At 34.0% G+C, this 18,449-nt stretch overlaps 3 protein-coding genes across 4 annotated transcripts; 2 read left to right on the forward strand and 1 right to left on the reverse strand.

Moving 5' to 3' along the window:
• Nucleotides 1-81: 81 nt before the first annotated feature.
• LOC108744872 (MOB kinase activator-like 3) lies at nucleotides 82-1,808 on the reverse strand. Its single transcript, XM_025981740.1, has 5 exons — nucleotides 1,655-1,808; nucleotides 1,402-1,552; nucleotides 1,224-1,347; nucleotides 950-1,169; nucleotides 82-892 (listed from the first exon to the last, which is right to left on the reverse strand). Exons 1-5 carry the CDS (start codon nucleotides 1,700-1,702, stop codon nucleotides 764-766), a joined length of 672 nt encoding a protein of 223 aa, XP_025837525.1. The 5' UTR covers nucleotides 1,703-1,808; the 3' UTR covers nucleotides 82-763.
• A 56-nt stretch (nucleotides 1,809-1,864) lies between these two features.
• Nucleotides 1,865-8,302, forward strand: LOC112906799. Of its 2 annotated transcripts, XM_025981736.1 has the most exons (6): nucleotides 1,865-2,224; nucleotides 2,353-3,213; nucleotides 3,468-3,678; nucleotides 3,804-4,129; nucleotides 4,559-7,595; nucleotides 7,676-8,302. In XM_025981736.1, exons 1-5 carry the CDS (start codon nucleotides 2,117-2,119, stop codon nucleotides 7,559-7,561), a joined length of 4,509 nt encoding a protein of 1,502 aa, XP_025837521.1. In that variant the 5' UTR covers nucleotides 1,865-2,116; the 3' UTR covers nucleotides 7,562-7,595; nucleotides 7,676-8,302. The 2 variants fall into 2 exon arrangements, with proteins under 2 accessions (XP_025837521.1, XP_025837520.1); XM_025981735.1 differs by having other exon boundaries at nucleotides 4,559-8,302.
• Nucleotides 8,303-9,375: 1,073 nt separating this feature from the next.
• On the forward strand, nucleotides 9,376-14,773 carry LOC108744972. The gene is made up of 10 exons (XM_018480969.1): nucleotides 9,376-9,582; nucleotides 9,654-10,029; nucleotides 10,092-10,429; nucleotides 10,485-11,079; nucleotides 11,227-11,517; nucleotides 11,667-11,917; nucleotides 12,003-12,383; nucleotides 12,545-12,687; nucleotides 12,786-13,398; nucleotides 14,724-14,773. Exons 2-9 carry the CDS (start codon nucleotides 9,756-9,758, stop codon nucleotides 13,393-13,395), a joined length of 2,883 nt encoding a protein of 960 aa, XP_018336471.1. The 5' UTR covers nucleotides 9,376-9,582; nucleotides 9,654-9,755; the 3' UTR covers nucleotides 13,396-13,398; nucleotides 14,724-14,773.
• The last annotated feature ends 3,676 nt before the right edge of the window (nucleotides 14,774-18,449 follow it).

Raw genomic sequence — 18,449 nt, forward strand, 5'->3', positions numbered from 1 at the left:
ATGTTATCACTAACAAAATTTTATTGCAGACTGTCTTTGATTTTCTTTTATCTTTTTTTAACGAACAAAGTACCATATACATTTAAAACCAGAAGTATTTATTTTGCCGAAAACAAAACTACATTTTAATTAAATGAAACAAGCAAACAGTTTTTTTTTTTGAGTTGAGTTAGAGTAAATACAATTAAGTATTAATATTATTAGACAAAAACTAATAAACCTTAATTAATAATTATTGTCAGAATATACATATCTGAACATTCTAAAAGAAAATTAATTTGTACTAGTTACTTTAAGTTATACATTTATAGTTAGTACATATGTAAGAGTATCTTTATAGTTGAAGAAACACCGTTTCTAGTGTATAAATTCTACAAAAAAGAATGAGTAGAAAGTTATCAAAATTGGTGTTAACATTCACAGTGGTTCAGCAGCAATAAAAACATTCTTGATAAGAATTGGTACTTAAAAAAAATATACGCCTGACTACTTACAATAAAGAATAATTAAGTTTTGTACTATAATAAATAATAAAAGGTCTACTGGCCATCATAGACAAATCACAAACATATAAATAAATTAAAGATCTTTCTTGTGGGTATGTCTATAATTACAATTTATGACTTGTGTAAATTAAATTAATTAGGAACAAATAGCCTCAATATCTGAGATTCCAAAACCTATGTACTCTTTAAGCATTAATAACTGGTACCAACTCTTGAAGGAGTCTACAAACTACACTAAATAATTGTTAAAATAGAACTTAAGGGGGTGGATCCTTGCATATTTTAGAAGCCATTTCACTCAATGGCTCCAGTTCTTTTCTACTGACCAGATCAAATTCTGTTACAAAATAGTAGAAATGCTTGTAACAAGTATTAACGTGAGCCTCCTAAAATGTTTTTATTATTTGCAAATGAATTACATTAGGAGGATTGCAATAACTTACTGCTGATATTGTGACCACGTTTTGAAAATGATGAATATAAACGTGGACAAAAACTCTGTGCAGTCTAGCCAATATTTTACTGCAGAGATTCTGAAATCCCTTTGGAAAAGCTAGATCAGATGTACAAGGAAAAAGAGCCTGGTTATTAATTTGAGCCTCTATCCAATCCATTAGATTGTTTACATATTGTCTAGCTGGCAATGGTGTGGGCTTCTTGTATCTGTAATCAAAATAATGTTTTCTATTTGAAGGATAAAATCTTCTTAGTACCTACTTATCTCCATCTGCCCATAAGTATTCAAATCTCGCTCCTCCTGACATTGTAGGGCAAGTTTGTTCAGTGCAATAATCTGATATAGTTCCATAAATTAGATTAATTCGATTAAAAAAATCTACAACTGTAACAAAAATAACTGTTAAGAAGCTTATCTGTTTGTACTAAACTGCATTACCGTGAACAGCAATCCAATCATTCAGATCTTCGCCTGGGGGCAACCTTACTGCAAGGCGCAAATTTATCCCTGAATTTAAACTGGCACAGGCCTGTTTATGTAAACTATATCGTATTGTACCATGAGCAAACTTTTTCTTTGGACGAAAAGTCTGAAAAATTAGAGGAAATAGCTTGTAAAATATTGTTGACCTAACCTATTTAAATTTGTTATTTTTAATTAAACCTAGCAGAATCAAAAACAAAAAACTTACCCTTCCCTTTTGGAAGAAATCTAAAAAACTATTAAGTGCCATCGTCATTAATTAATTGTTTCTGGTCATTAAAACAACACACAAAATTAATTGTAACCTCTAACCTGTTATGTCAAAACCAAAACGTCAAAACAATTAAAACTGTCAAATTTGAAATATCAACAAAATACTGCTCTCTATTGGCAATAAACTGTAATTATTTAAAATGGCGGCGTAGCTTGTGAAATAAAATTTAGTGTTTTACAAAATTTTAAAAAAGTGCCCGAACGGACTACTATCCATTAAATGATAAACCGAAGCCCACTTAAAATGGGTTGAATATTTCAATTTGTCTCGAACTGTAGTAGAAAAGAACGAATGATATCAAGAAATATTATACAAGTTTTGGCAGGTGTCCTGCAACATTCTGTATTTTTTTTTCCTTCGTAAAATGAAGTGCTTTGTGATTTTCTGAGTAAAAAAATGGAGACCAAACTGTGTAGAATATGCGGTAAACTTGGAGAAAATAATGTGCACATATTTAAGACAGAAGGATTGAAAAATAAAATAGAAACATGCCTACCAATAGTAGTAAGTACTTTTTGAATTTGCAAGTTTAACTATTTTACCTCTTTCTACAAAAATTAGAATGTTTGTTATTGTTATTCTATCACCGCTTTATTGCATTGGTAACGTTATTTTCTTGTCTGCAATGCTAGGTTTCACAGTACTGCCTGCTGCCCGATACAATTTGTTCAGAGTGCCTAGAAAACGTCGAAAATTTTTACAGTTTCATAAAAAACTGTTTACAGAACATAATAGTTTTGGAGGCTCAATATGATATCACAGAATCTTGCCTAAAAACCAAAAGAAAACATGAGAAAAGCTCTCTTGCAGATATATCTGTCATTAAGCATGACAAAAACATTCAGACAGATGATGATGACTGTTTATATTTAAGTCAGTGTAATTTCACTAAGTTAGATTTAAGTGTATTAGAAAAACTCGATAAGGCCCTCTGTAATGCTGAGAGCATTTTGAAAGGCAAAGATGCCAAGTTGACATCACGAATTTCAAAAGTTAAACCCAAAATTAGGCTAGTTAATTATGAAAATGAGACTGATTCAAATTCTGATGAAGAGGCTGAAACTAAAGGCACACCTATAACTGAAAAGGTGTTGACAACTCACTCACAACCGGTTATTGTTGCCGATCCATCAAACACATGTCGCAGCACATTCAATTCAAATCTTGGTACACTAAAGAATTATTTTGATGATGCTGAAAATAACATCATAAACGAGATAGCACAACGTAAAAAAAGAAAGGCTGAAGAAATTGGATCTGACAAAACAAAAATTTTCAAAATGGACACCAACAATAAAAGAAAAAGCAAGAATCCAAAGAAAGTTAAACCTCTGGAGACACAGGTAGTAAACGAAGATTTAATTGAAAAATGTTTTGATAGTTCCACCCAAGATATAACTGAAGATTTTAGTCAGAAATATGTTGATAACGACATTAATATGACAAGTTCCAACAGTTACCAGGAACATACCAAAATTGGGAAAGTACTAGAGGTACCTATATGATTACATGTCAGTCTTTAAATAGTTTGTTTTGAATTACCTTATTTTTTCTTTCCTTCAAAGAGGAACTGGAGATAGATTATTTAATCATTTTTAAAAAATATCTGTAATTTTGTACAAAATAAAGTCCAAATTACATATGTACATTATTTTTTTTTTCTATTTCTCCAGTTCCTCCTTAAAAAATTGGGACTTTTATCTAGATTTTATCTTAGCCTAAAAAAACTTTTCCTGGTATGTTTTAGACTGAAACTAATACTTTATCATCGATACCCCAAGTGTGTTTGTTGTGTGACATGCAATTTCCTGGACCAAGCTCCTTAACAACGCACGTATACGAAACCCATGGGATAGATATGGCCAAAGTGGTGGCATCTTGTCCTGTAGTCGAGGAAAAGAAAAAGAAAATTCCAAATTTGGTCAAAATCACTGATCTGAAAAACAGAAACGAACAGGGTCAGTAAACAAAAAAAAAAACGATCTGTTACCTAAAATTTTAAAACAATTTTAAAAATTAATTTACTCTTAATCTCGGTTGTTATTACAAATTTGGCTTTCATTTTTTTTTAATATTATTTTAGTGGCAAGAGATCCTTCTGCTAATTCATCTTTCGACGTAACGAAGCAGGGGATTGAACAGCCGATCTTAATACACGAAGATCCACCCCAATTGCAACCGTCCTTCGTCTGTCCTTTGTGTCCAGCGGTTCAGACATCTAGGCCCGAACTTTTTTCCCATTTAAGAGCCAAACATGCCAAGCAGATAGCTCTCATGTGTAGCCTGTGCTTCCATATGGCTAGCACTTATATGAAACTTGCCGCACACTTAGAAATTTGCAAAAGGCAATGCAACATACCGTCGAAATACATTTGCAAACTTTGTTGTTATCATGACGACAATTGTAAGGTAAAACGATTTTCCATTTGTTATTTTGGAAATTTATTTGTACCCCTTTGAAGTAATTTTTTTATATATTGCTGTGTTAATCATGGACTAACAAGGCTTATAAAAACTTACATGTAAAAAATGTCTTGTAATGTTCACTACCAATAATCACTTTTTGTGTCTAATATATTGCAATTTATAAAATGAATTAATGCATGTCGAATGGGTCATTATAAACGATGGCATGTTATGATATTAGTCACTCCTATTATTCACTCATTTATTAAACAAAGCTTGAATAGCTTCATTTGTTATGTTGATAAGTCGATATGTATCTTATTTAATTATTATTTTTTAAAATTAACTGGCTCGTATTACCAATATCGTATACTGACTCCTGTTTGATGAATTTTAAGATTTACTTCAATTTTTTTCTTATTTCATTTGTAGGTGGTGGAAAACCACATTCCTATCCACGACTTCATAATTACCTGTTGCAAAAAGCAGCTTCGTATTTTCGACCCAAGCGACTACGTCGAAATCAATCCCATTCACGAGGGCAACTCAACGAAACCCTACACATGTTCAGAATGTGACACCGGGGGTTTTGCCACCTTCAAGGAGTTCAGCACACATCGTCGCAGTTCTCATCAAATCTTCCACTGCGACTTGTGCAACAAATTCTACGGGCGCAACTCTCACCTGTGGAAACATGTGAATCGTCTTCACAAAGGCCATCCCAGTATAACGTGTCAACTCTGTTACAAAACCAGTGCTTCTAAGTATCATTTGGCGCAACATTTCAACAAAATTCACAGCGCAAAAACGTACCAGTTCCATGATAAAGAGGAGCCTGATAACGTGGAAAACTTTATGAAGAAAAAATTCGACGGATTCGATTTCCAATACGTCAAGCAAAGTTTCATGCGTCAAGAACTGATGGAACAGGACAAAAAACGGAATTCTAGTGAGAATTCTGAAGAAGAGGAAGAAGACGTTGATGAAAAGAACGAAGACTGTACAAAGGTGGTGCCCCCTAAAGAGATTGACGCATCGAGTGACCTTTATACGAATATAATAACCAATTACACGCCTCCAAGAAATGAAGGAGCCTATAAGTGCCCTAAATGTTTCAGAGGATTTCACAAAAAGGCGCTACTGAAAAAACACAAGAAAAACTGCAGACCTCGTCTACAAAAAGACCTTTTGACCCGTTGCAAGTCGTGCTCGAGAATATTCAAAGACCGCCAAAGCCTCGCAAAGCATCTCATCAACTACCATTCGGAGTATGTGTGCGAAATATGTAAGCAGAAGGTGCAGAGCAAGTGCGAAATAGTGTCCCATATCCGCTTCTCCCACCCAAATTGCCACTTGTTCTGTCACAGTTGCGGTAATATCCTTAGAAGCAAGGTGGACCTTGCAGAACACAAAAAAGACCACAGGAATTCTTTTGTGTGCCAGTTTTGCGGTGACATGTTACCCACAAAAATCAAACTCAAAATGCACATACTAAGTTTGCACAGAAAGATTCTGAGCCTGAGTTGTGGTATTTGCTTGAAACTGTTCGAAACGCAACACATTTTACGGGATCACGTGCAATTGGTGCACAAAAACCACTTGTCGCCTTTGACTTCGTGCACTGTGTGCGGGAAGAATTATGGATCCAAATGGAAGACTTACGACCACTTGAATAAGTCTCACGGACGTACATTCAAAGCGTGCAAAATGTGCCTCGAGGTGTTTGATACAGAAGATGACCTCAGATCACACTACGACAGTATGCACGCAAATATAAGTCTGAATAATCTGAATGCGTCCAATAATTCTAATAGTAAAGTTACTGCTAGTGTTTCTGTTAACGTAGAAAACAATCCGGGTAAAAATAACATAAAAAAAGAAGAGTTTAGTAGCGATTTGGAAGGAAATAATGAAGACCAGGAGGCCAAGAACTCATCCAGTGAGATATCAAATGACACAGATATGTACCAGCAGCTCAAAACCAGTGATTGCGAAGACTTTTCAGCCCTGGCCGATCTGCCGGTTCAAGGTGAGAAAATTTCGCTGCTGGAAAAACGTTTACTAGGCGGCGTGTCTCAAGAAGTCGATAAAAAACTTTCGAAGACCCACGAAACCACTAAACCCAAGAATAGCGTAATCAAAATCGAAGCCAAATTTGTCAGTTACGAATCTCCTTCCAACTCGAACTCCAAACAACCAGAAGAAGCACCTGACGTAAACGGAACTTCTTCACTGGCACCGTTTTCTAACAGCTCCAAAAGAACCGTTTACGTCAATAGTAACGATCCGTCAGTTTGTGAGATCTGTTTAAAAACTTGGCCAGCAAAAAAACATCTTTGGCAACATTACATTAGATGCCACAAGCGGGTCGCAGCCACTGTGTGCGGAATCTGTCTAAAAACCAACGATACATACGAAGCTTTGCAAATGCACCTTATTACAACCCATCCGACACTACTACATGGACAAGGTTTTGGTTCGAACTTCATTTGCAGAATATGCGGACGATATCACAATGCCAGTTCGAAATTAAAGTTGCATATGGCCATACACGAAAACTTTGATTGGTCTTTGCTGGATCATTTTTATCCGAAAAATAACACAGACTTGTTCGAAAAAGATCAGCATAACAACAAAGAAGAAGACGTAGACGAAGAACAGGAGGACGAGGAAGACGAAGAAATGGATAACGACAAAGCAGTGATAAATAACGGTTACAACCACGAGAATTACGTAAAAGAAGAAGCGGAAGACGATGAAGAGGTCGTTAATTATGAAAGTTTAATAGAACAAGTGGAAGTCGACGCATCTTCGGAATCTGAATCTGACTGTGAAGTAAGTAACACCGTTGAGCAAGTAGAAGAAGAAGATGAAGAAGCCAATTCTGTCACAACGAGTGATAACGAATCGATTTTATCAGAAGAAAACTCTTTGGAGAACAGGATGCTTCAGAACATGCTCAAAGAAAAAGAAAAGTTAAAATCTTCTTTGGTTGTGAAGCAAGAGGTAGAAGACAAGGAAGAAAGGGAGGAAGAAGATGAAGAACAGAAACCGGTTGTGGGTGGGCCTTTCGAAAATCTTCAGAAATTTTATGCCGAAAGTACTAAAAAACTACAAAAGGAAGCATTAGTCAAACAAGAAAAGGAAGAAGAAGAAGAAGTAGAAGACATGTATTCAAGTTCCGACGATTCCGATGATTCTTCGGATTCGGTGCAGACCGGGTCAGACGATGTTAAGAGTGAGTCTTCCGACTCGCAGTATTCAAACCCTGTCGAAAACGATCCAAAATCCGATGAGCTCGACTCAGCAATACGATCGATCAGTTACGAGGAGATGAATTGCGAGAACGAGATCCTCGACGACGAAGTTTGCGACATACACACGCACACACTCAACCAACGTGAGATTCAATCGGCTGTGGACAGTATCCTGTGAATCAATATTGTACCAGATTTTCGTAATTTAAATGGTATTTAATATTCTTGCTTGAAACAAAACGTAACGAATTTAGTGGGGATGTAGGGCTCTATCTTTTGGAATTGTTTGCAGACTTTTCGTCAGTCGCAGACTAAGATGAAATATCTCAAAATAAGTTTAAGGATTCATCGTGGCTTTTCAGCTTAAAAAAAAAAACATCTTCAATCTCAAACGTCGACCGTAAAAGCTGGGAATCATTAGGTAAAGGGGAGAAGAAGCAATAATGAAGATGTACAGGGTGAGTCACGATTGTACACTAATTTAATGTTTTGTTTCAAGCTGTTCCCCCACTCCTTATATTAATATTTGTGATACCTATTAATCTAAAATATTATGAAAAAATGTAACACTATCAGTATTGTTTTCGCTCTTGAGCGTTACCCGAGTTTAGGCTGATATAAAATACTCGAACCGTTTAAAATATTGTTCTAGTCCTAAAACTAACAATTTTTCGTTTCGTCGTTTAGAATTTCTTTTTAATGATTACAGGGCGATAATTGTTTCCCATTTTTAATCCGTGTAACATAACAAGTAATGGGCACATGTCATAGAAATTCGCGCTGTAAATAAATTTGTTCATTTTGTAGAATGAAAAACGTAATTCATTAATTTATGTAGATTCAGTGTGAAGTACAAATTGTTTTTCCCATGAATATGCGTTTTTTTTTTTTAATTTTTTCCTAATGTACTATAGCAAAACTGTAAATAATTTTTGTAATGATCGTCGAGTAATATTTTTTTTGTCAATTTTCTTGCAATAAACGTTATTAATTATCTGTGTTACCAAATGAAAGGCAGTATAATAGTAATTGTGTGAAGTTTATAATAATAACTCGAAATGCTTTTGAGTTTTAGTTCCTCATACACAAGTCTTATTTTTACTGTAAGGACATCTTAGAACATGTAATCCTAGAGACAACATTCAATATACAGAGGAAATCGCAGAATTTCTTTCTTTGTGATGATTAACTAGGACGTAGAAGGTTATTTTTCCTTCTAAGAGTACATGTTTTAAGAAAGATAACATGTAATTGTAATACGATTTTTCGTTTATAAACATTGCAGGTTCTTGTTTATTTTTGAAATGAATGTATTTGTGATTATTAATTGCGGGAACGTAATTACTTCTTGATAATTAATTCTATTGTAAAATATTTTTAAGCTTTTGATTTGCTCAGATGTTAATTATTTAGGTAAGCGATTTTGTTCAAATTATTTTCATTTTTATATGAAATACTCTAACTTATTGTGTATTTGTTTCTGCAGTTTTTTTTTTCATCAAGTTAGGTGAGTGCCATATATTTTTTTGTACATTTTTGTATTAATATTTTACAAAGCTGTGGTAAAGTTTGCATTTTTATGTTATTATGCATTTCCAAGTTAATTTTCTTTATAAGACTGTTTTTGCATAGTAAGTTAACAACGTAAGAACTATACGTATTTAGTGTAAGTTATCCTTTTTTTAATAATTTATTTTTGAATTGTACTGTGTAATTTGTAAAAGTAGTTTTTAGTTTCTTTAAATGATTAAGCATTCCTTCATATTAGGCGAATACACTGTATATATCTCAATGACAGTAATAAACAAATTTATTTTGTATCAAGCAGGATCCATTCCCAAGGATTCCCCTAAAAAAATTGCAAGTTTCAAAATTTAATGTATATTTTATTTTATTGTTCCGTACCGTTACATATACGGTAACCACTATTTTATATCTATAGTTGAACCTACAGAAAGAAAAAGTTGAACAAGTCATCTATCTATGGAAGAAGTGGAACAAGTTCAAGATGGCGGCTGTTAACTTGACGTTTTAACTTTTTTCAAACATTTTTTAATCATTTAATATATAATTTAATTGGTTTATTTCTGTAATTACTTTATTTTAAGAAACAAAAACAAGTAGCCTTTTCTTTAAGATAGTTTCGTGGTACCATCAAGCAGTTAAGTACGAGTTGAACGACACAAAACAAAAATAGAAGTATGTACCTAAATAGTAATGTAATTAGGCGTACAAGTAATTAAAGAAGCATTTATCATAATGTTTCGTAGGACATATGAAGAAGTCAATTCTTTTAAAATGAAGTAAGTGCTGAAATTAATTGATTGAAACAAGTACCCGTCTGTAAAACAACAAGTTGTTGAAAGTTGAAAATGGAATCTATGCAGTATGAACAGGCAAGAAACATGACCCTTTTGTTTTTTTTTGAACGTTTATTGGACAAAGGAGAACCGAGAACGTTGCATGATTTAAGTTGTCAGTTTGGCTCAAAAGGCTTTACCAAAGAGATGAGACAAATAGCAGGAGGGTCACAGAATGGCCTTAAGAAGTTTTTGTTGCAGTATCCTTCACTATTTTCTATTGATGGGGAATATGTTAACATCAACATGTTCCAAAATCATGCTGACACAGTACATAATAGTGTTGGTGAGTGTTTGTTTTAAGGTTTACCTGTAAAACCATTTATATTTGTGTTTATTTATACTAAGGTCATAAAGATTACACTGCCCAAGCAGTGGAATACTTTAGTGAAAAACTGGCTCAGTATGGAGAGGATACTGAGGTTCCTATTCGAAGTCTGTTAGGACACCGTTCTCAGGCCAGCCCTGAGATCAGGCATGTTTCTGGACAGCACTTCCATGAATTCCGTGACTTTTTGCTCAAACACCCTGACACATTCTTTGTTTCTGATGAAAATGAAACAGTAACACTAAAAAACTTCAAAAACGTCAAGTGCCACATCCAAGAACTCCACTTCAATCCCACCATCAATATTGACCCTGAAATCACCCAAAACGTTCTCGATTTTATGGCGAAATGCATAGAGGTGAGATTAATTTGTTAATAATGAAAATTCATTCTCTAATTCTTTTTTGTTAAAGCTTAAAGGTCCTATACTTGTTGAGCAACTCTTCCAAGTGGTCAGCTGTAATTTACCGGAAAACATGTGGACGAATCTCTTCAATACTCCAAGCCACCTGACCAGCTTCCTTCGTCTATTTAATGACAGCTTCCACATCCAAACAAATCTGGTGACCCTCATTCAACAGCCAAAAGTCAGCGAAAAGCATATCAATGCCCAGATGGCACACAGCCAGTTGACTTCTCTCCCTTCCATTCTCCCCCAGAACTCCAGAAAAGAAATCAGGTCTCCAGCAATGGATTATCCCAAGTTAAAAGTAGAGGACACCAACAAGAACAATGATAATAACAGTAATGGGATTGGGGACCAGGAAAATGGGATTAAGACAAGTCCTTCAAAAGTGGTAGTAAACAATCGTCAAGCAAGTCCTTCAGGAATGATACAGCAACAGATGAGCCCTAAAAGTAGCGTAAACGACAGGTTGAGACAGCCAAAAGTTCAACAAAAGTTTCTAGAGGCACAGAAGAGTAAGGGGGCCGAAGGAGTCGAAGCGAGGGTGGCATCACCAGTGGAAGAACCCCAAGACAAAGGAAAAGGGATTAACTTTAGACTTGGTAGGTTTTTTTTTTTTATTAAGTCCTCATGAAATACTCATTTGTTATCTTTTCTTATGTACCTTTTATTTTAGTGGCAATTAAATAAATAATATAAAGAAATAATAATAATTTATTTACGTAATTTTTATTAATTTTGTTTCGTAGGTAAATTATCAAAACAGTCTTCCGATTCAAGTGACAGTTCTTCTCAGGAACAGCGATCGTCGGTGTCTTTGAAGCCGCCTCCATCTCAGAATCAGAGTCTCAAGCAACGGATTAATTCGTTGGTCTTAAAAACATTACAAGAAAATACAGGCAGGGACCGATTGAATCTTGTGGGGCAACAGAACCAGAGTCTCAGTGAAGCTGGAAATTTGAAACTTCTACAAAGCACACGAGTCATATGCAACGTTCGAGAATGCCAGATCGTTTGCGACGAAATTACCAAAAAGAAACGTAAGTCTTGTTTTATGATTAAATACAATTAATTAATTACCTTGAATTTTTGTAATCGCGAATATGCAACCCAAAATACACCGGCACATATGTGTTGCAGTCAATCAAATATTCAATTATTTTTATTTGTATATTTTTTTTATTAACAGCTCTTGTAAGAAACGATAAGAGATTTAGCGACAATAATAACGAGAATTCAGCGTTCTGCTGGCCTTATACAGAAGAGAAAGTGGCCGTCGGTTTTGATTGTGAAGGGATCACGTTGGGTATTAAAGGTCAGATAACCCTCATCCAATTGGCTACAATGCAGGGCTCAGTTTACATCTTTGATCTCATTTCCTGTCCGAAACTGATGGATGCTGGGCTAAAGGTTCTTCTCGAAAATTCGGATGTTATTAAAGTAAGAAGTAAACAATTTCATAACAATTGCTCTTTTGGTTTTTTATTTGCAAAATTTCGTTTTCTTTATTTATTAATAATTACAGATTGTTCACGATTGCCGTAACGCTTCTGTGAATCTTCACAATCAGTTTGGGGTGACTTTGAAGGGTGTATTCGACACACAGGCAGCGCACGCCGTCCTTACACTCCAAGAGACAGGTCGTCCTGTGTACAAGGCGAAAAGCGTGACTTTGAACGCTCTCTGCGAGTTCTATGGCGCACCAACGAATCCAATGAAAGAACAATTGAAAAATAATTACAAGAAAGATGTGCACTATTGGTCGAAGAGGCCGTTGTCTAAGGAGATGGTGCTCTTCGCCGCTGCTGACGTTTCGTGTCTCATCAACAGGAAGATATATTATGCAATGAGTCGCACAATTGCTCCTGAGAACCGGAAGTTGACGGTCGAATTGTGCCAAGAACAAGTAGGTATTTAGTTATTAAGTTTATTAAAAAAATTGTTTAAAACAAACACAGAATTGATTCATCAACAGTCTTAATTATTAACCGCCTGTCACTCATTTTGTGTTTGGTTTAATTTAGTATAAAAGTGCAGTTTCTGGAATATAATCTTTAATGCTTTCAGATTCTCACGCACATCGACCCGGAGGCGGTTAAGTTTGAAAAGAGGCAACGTAAAACAGCTACTGAAGTGGCTGAATTGAAGACGAAACTGGCTCAACCGGCCAAAAGTATTGTACTAAGCAATAGAGAAGTTCGTCTTTTAAGGTAGTTATTTAAACTATAATTTAGTAAAAAAGCTGTAGCCTGTCAAGAAAGTTAAACATGTAAGCAAGTCATTAAATGTTTCCTTTTTTTTTTTTTAGGTACATCGATCTGACAGACGAAGAGAAAGAAAAGTTAAAAGCGTCTGCAAAAGTGGCGAAGAAGCTCGAAAAGCTTGAGAACCTTGGTCAAGATCGAGACGGTGACAATAGCTCGGACGACGACGAGAACGACGCCGATTACACTAGTCTGGATAGCGACGTCGTCACGTCCATTTCACCAAGAAACAATTCAGAACCCACAAGCCTCACTGAGTCAATGCAACTGATGGACAACGTTTTAAACGATTCGAAAATAGACAGGATTGAAAAGTTGGATAAACTGGAAGCAATTCTCAGCGCCGCAGCACTTCTACCAGGCGTCTCGCCGCCACCATCGACAGCAGCGACAGCGTTCTCCACCTCCTCTGACACTAGTCGATGTTGCACATGTGGTGGTCAAAAAAACAGTGGGACTGATATTGCAGGGATGATCGAGTATGTTCGTCTTCTGTCTCCGAGTACACAACCTCAGTTTGTTTGTGGAGAAATGGGTGTAGGGCGAGATACTGTTACACCTTCACCCCCGCCTCCAGACGACAATAAAAGGAACGTCAAGACCCAGACGCTCAGCACCGGAGACGTCGTCGTCACGAAAATACATTTCGACTGAAAGGTAGGATTTTTCGTTTGTATTTTTCGTTTTGTCGGGCAGGCACCGATTGAATTGGCCTTATTTGTACGAATAGGGAAGAACTGACGGCTAAAAATATTGTTCTGTGGTCTTTCTTGCGTTCTTAAGAGGCTTTAAGATTTACATTATTGTTTATAACAATTATCAATAGGTTTATCACTTAATAAAGTCATAATAAACAATTTAAAGACATTGAAGGCTCTTGGTTTGTTTCGCAAATTTATTTAAAAAATTGCCATTAAACCATTTTTGAATGAAATGCTAAAAACAGCAAGAAAAATTTACCTGTATGTAATGATGAAACAATTTGAAAGTGATTTATTAATTAATCTAAACAGTCGTCATTATTAATGTAGAATGTTTAACCACATATCAATAGAGTTGTTTTTTAGTTTGTATTTTTATGTTAGTAACATTAAACCAAGTGCCTTTTATCGTTTTAAATTGTTTCGCGACAAAGCACAGAGCAAAGCTTTAGCCAGGTCGATTTATTACTTAATTGATGTTATGATGTAACAGTTGTAGTATTATGTTATAAAAGTATTTTTTGTTTCGACTACATATTTATTGTTTTTAAACAACATTCTGTCGTCAGTTAAGGCGTTGTATATAAATAGACAAACGTTCGTACCATTTTATGAGGGTAAATACGTGTGATTCTGAATAGTATAATTATTTTATGAAAGAGGGGTGTTTTATAAAAAAAACACGTGATTTTTTAAGCTTATACATTTCTTGTGCAAACAACAACAGAACATGATATTTTTATTTAGCTGACGAAATATCTTTCGTTCAATTAAAGGCTGCTTTTTTGTAGGTAATAACGTTTAAATTCTGATTGGTAGCAATATGATCTTTTTGCAACAATTTCATAGAGTACTAAATCACTTTATGTCGAATTTTAATTGATGTTTGTTATAAATATATGTACTTTTGATACATTCCCTTAATACAAAGGAATGCTGAGTGGACAACAGTCATTCCATAACAAAAATGAGACTGCAAATTGTTTAAACAAATTTGTGCAAGTAACATTGATTACTTTTTGAGAATACCCTGTAAGACATAGGAATGTCATGTTTATTTACATATTACGTAATGTTTATACACCCACAACTTCAACTGACACTTACGGGATGCATGAAAAAAATTTTTGAATAACATTATTGAGACATGAAACTTTAATAATTTTAGACTAACTTTGCATTCCAAATTGAAACGGATCAAAATTAACCTCGTCACCATTTTCTTTTAAATTATGTTCCCCAAAATGTTACATAATATTTTGAAAATTGTTCTTTTTCCAGTTAAATCGTTGTAGCTTGTGTGGAATAACGCTGAGTAATAGGTAAGAGTACAAAAAACTTAAAAATAGCCGTTTTATCGTCCTCTTTGAAATACAAAAATTTTTTGATGCCCCCTGTAGATGGGATTTGTACGACGTTAGGAATGTACGCCATCTACTTGTACTGTAAAGGTCACGAACTATTGTATAAAGTTAATATACGAGGTACGGTCACAAAATGTCATGTTTTGTTGCTTTTTCGAAGTAAAGAATTGATAGAAGCCTTTAAAAGTGCTCTTAAGAAAGAAATAATAGTAGGTTAATTTTTATAAGGAAATTTCGACGACCCAGGTAAGATTAGAACCTTTTGAAAGTTAGGTAATTTTGACTGACGATGTTTCAGTATTTTGATTTTAAAATGCGTGTATTATATTTGAAAGGTTCTATTGTTACCCATTTTATGAAACGGTAGAAATTATTACCGTTTGTTTGTATTCTAAACTGGTCTCGTCCCCTTAATGAATTAAAAAACAAAGGACCAGGATGTTATGGAATGTGTTGACTTGTAAAAAAACTCAAAAACGGTGCCATTTTTACAAATATTACTCGAAATTTTCTGCGAAAAAGTAAACGCGAGAATCTCAAGCCAGTTTTATGCTCATAATTTTTTTAACAAGTCATCTACTTTCCAACCACAAAATAAAGTATATTTTGAATGGGGAGTGCTTTTTTGAATTACTTTAGAAAATAAATGGCACATGGTAAAGTTTTAAATACAGGAAAATGTGTATTTTTACAATGATGCAATAATTACGATTCTAGGTGATATTTTTCTTGTATTAATTTTACTGTTATTCATTAATGGTTGTTTACTAAAAAACTTTTCTTATACTTATATCGATATTATTATTGTATTCGTCCCATTAATTAATTAGTAAATACATTAATTAATGTGATANTGGAGGCGCCGGGCAACGCACGATTTGTGAGAAACTTTAAACTTCCAATTTTTGTATTAGGAGAGCATAAATTGCATCGGGTCTTTTGACTAAAAATCCGAACTTCGGAGCCTTCGACTACTATAAGTCAGATGGCGCCACGGGTATGTTTCTACTAGGCGCCGGACAGGGAACATGGTTTATAAATTTTAAACAAAATTTTAATGGAGGCGCCGGGCAACACACGATTTATGAGAAACTTTAAAAATCCGATTTTTGTATTAGGAGAGCATAAGTTACATCGGGTCTTTTGACTGAAAATCCGAACTTCGGAACCTTCGACTACTATAAGTCAGATGGCGCCACGGGTATGTTTCTACTAAATTTTAAGAGCAAGCTTTCACCGCTCAACCACAGGTGGCGCATCATATTACTCCAAAACAAATAGTATACGGAGGACATCAAAAAATTAATATGTACAGCTACAGGGTTCGTCAAGAAGGTTATTTAATTTTTACTAATAATTAAGGGAAATCTCGCAAATACAAATATGTTAAGTGTTAATTAAGAATTATATGTTTTTTTAGCTAAAATTTAAGCAGTTTTAATTTGAAATTTATATGATTAATCCATATATTTTTAAATTTAACGTTGTATGAGAGAAATTTCGACTACCATGGGTCAGATGGCGCCCTGGGTATATTTCTAATAAATTTTCAGAGGAAGCTTTAGCCGCTTAACTGCAGGTGGCGCGTTATATTACTCCAGAATAATTAATATACGGTGGACGTCAAAAAATTAATATGTACAACTACAGGGTGCATCAAGAAAGTTATTTAATATTTATTAACATTTAAGGCAAATGAATGAAAATCTGGAAAATACAAAAATGTGAAGTTTTNTAGTAGTAACGGATTACTGTAAAAAAATTTGGAAAATGACTGCAATTTTTTTAATCGTGGCATTATCTAAAATAAAACACATTTTATTTTATTCATTATTATCTAATATTTTACATTTATAATATACAATTTCATTTGAGTTACAAGTACCACATACAGGTAATTAAATTACAAATGCCTCATAGTAACTATGATCAAATATGACAGCTATGACATAATAAAGGTTCGCAGGAACCTACTTTAACTGCTTTTTTCCCATTTAACATAAAAATAATTTAGGATAATATACATTCAACTTCAGTTTTTTTTTTTTATACATCCTCTATACTAAAACACAGATAACAGGTAGTTTATTATATCCAATTCTGGATGTAATAATAGCATAGCTGACGGATATTGGAACTAAAGTAACAAACAGGTAAGTACAAACAGCCAGTTTATTGTATCAGGATGTATGCAGGACGATTCAACGGTAAACGCCACCCCAACTTACAAAAAGATAAAAACAAAAGGAAGTTGAAGAGCTTCGGTCTACAGCGTAACGTAACTCTCTCCAATCTTCTTCAGTTAGAAACAATTGAACGAAAAACAAAAAAGATATAAATTAATTGGTGAACGTTTGTAAAAATTATTAGTAAAAATAAATACTTTACAATTCAGTAACTAATAAATTTAAAGTAGGGCGGCGAGTCGCAGATATCATCCCTTACACTAAGAACAAGGCAAGAAAATTCAAACTGAGAAAAAAATATTGTTCGCTTATTTTGTTAGGCAATTTTAAGGCGAAAACCAACAAATAAAATCTTCGTTATACATACAATACTATGGCACGCATTCTTTTATTCAATATTTTACTATTGTTAGAGGTTTCTAACATTTAAATCAGTCTTATAACAGCAAGAACAAAAGGTGCAAAGCAATAAAAAACAAAATTATAATAACAATTATTTAGTTTGCTGTAAGCAATTTAATTACAATTTTTTTAATTATGCTATTGTAACTGATCCAATCGTGAAAATGCCATACTTTTAAGTTAAATAAAAAAGTCCCTTAAGACGTCCTAACAAAATAGCAACAACTTTACGTCGTTATGTTATATCAAAACACTCTGTATATTAGAAAGGAATGTATACAATATGTGCTACAAAAACGCAGCAGGTCACGTTAAATAGTAAAATCAATAATGTCACGTTGGTCCAGTACAAAAAAAAAACAGTAACATTGAAAAAAAAAAAAACAAACGATTTTTAAAAAGTGTAAAACAATCGAAAAAGATAAAGTGGCAGTTAAAAATGAGTATTATTGTTAATATTATTATTATTAGGAACAGCCAAAAAGGGCCAATATAAAGACATATTTATGGAGTGCTATGTGTATATCAATAAAAAAAAATTAGAAAAGACGGGATGTAAAATAAAAAAGTCACTATCAGGTGTCTAAAATAAATATTCTTACTAGCGTACGTACGACACGTACATAAAATAATACTGAAAACAATCCCAAATTAAATCAACTACATTGGCAAGTTCGATAGGGACAAAAGTTTGAATATTGGATATTATTATCAAATACCCGGAACTTTATTGTTATTATTATTACAATTAGGTATATTAATTTAAACGGGTGTCTTTTGATGTCTCTTTTTTTTTTTAATAAAGCATGTCACTGCTGGCTAGGGACGGTAGTCAAATATACTTTTCGACTCTAAAAACATTTTCGTTACAAAAAACATCGCAAGCGAAACTGGATAGAAATTAACAACACAGATGATACTTTTTACTGTACGCATTATTACAAGGGAAGAGTTCGACGTTGTTTCTTCTACCTCTTCACCGTTTCAAACTTTCAGATCAATTTAAAGAAATCACAGGCGCGCGTCATTTTATTATTATTTTTTTTTTGAACACT

Source organism: Agrilus planipennis, unplaced genomic scaffold (genome assembly GCF_000699045.2).
Source record: "Agrilus planipennis isolate EAB-ADULT unplaced genomic scaffold, Apla_2.0 scaffold42, whole genome shotgun sequence".
Classification (NCBI taxonomy): domain Eukaryota; kingdom Metazoa; phylum Arthropoda; class Insecta; order Coleoptera; family Buprestidae; genus Agrilus; species Agrilus planipennis.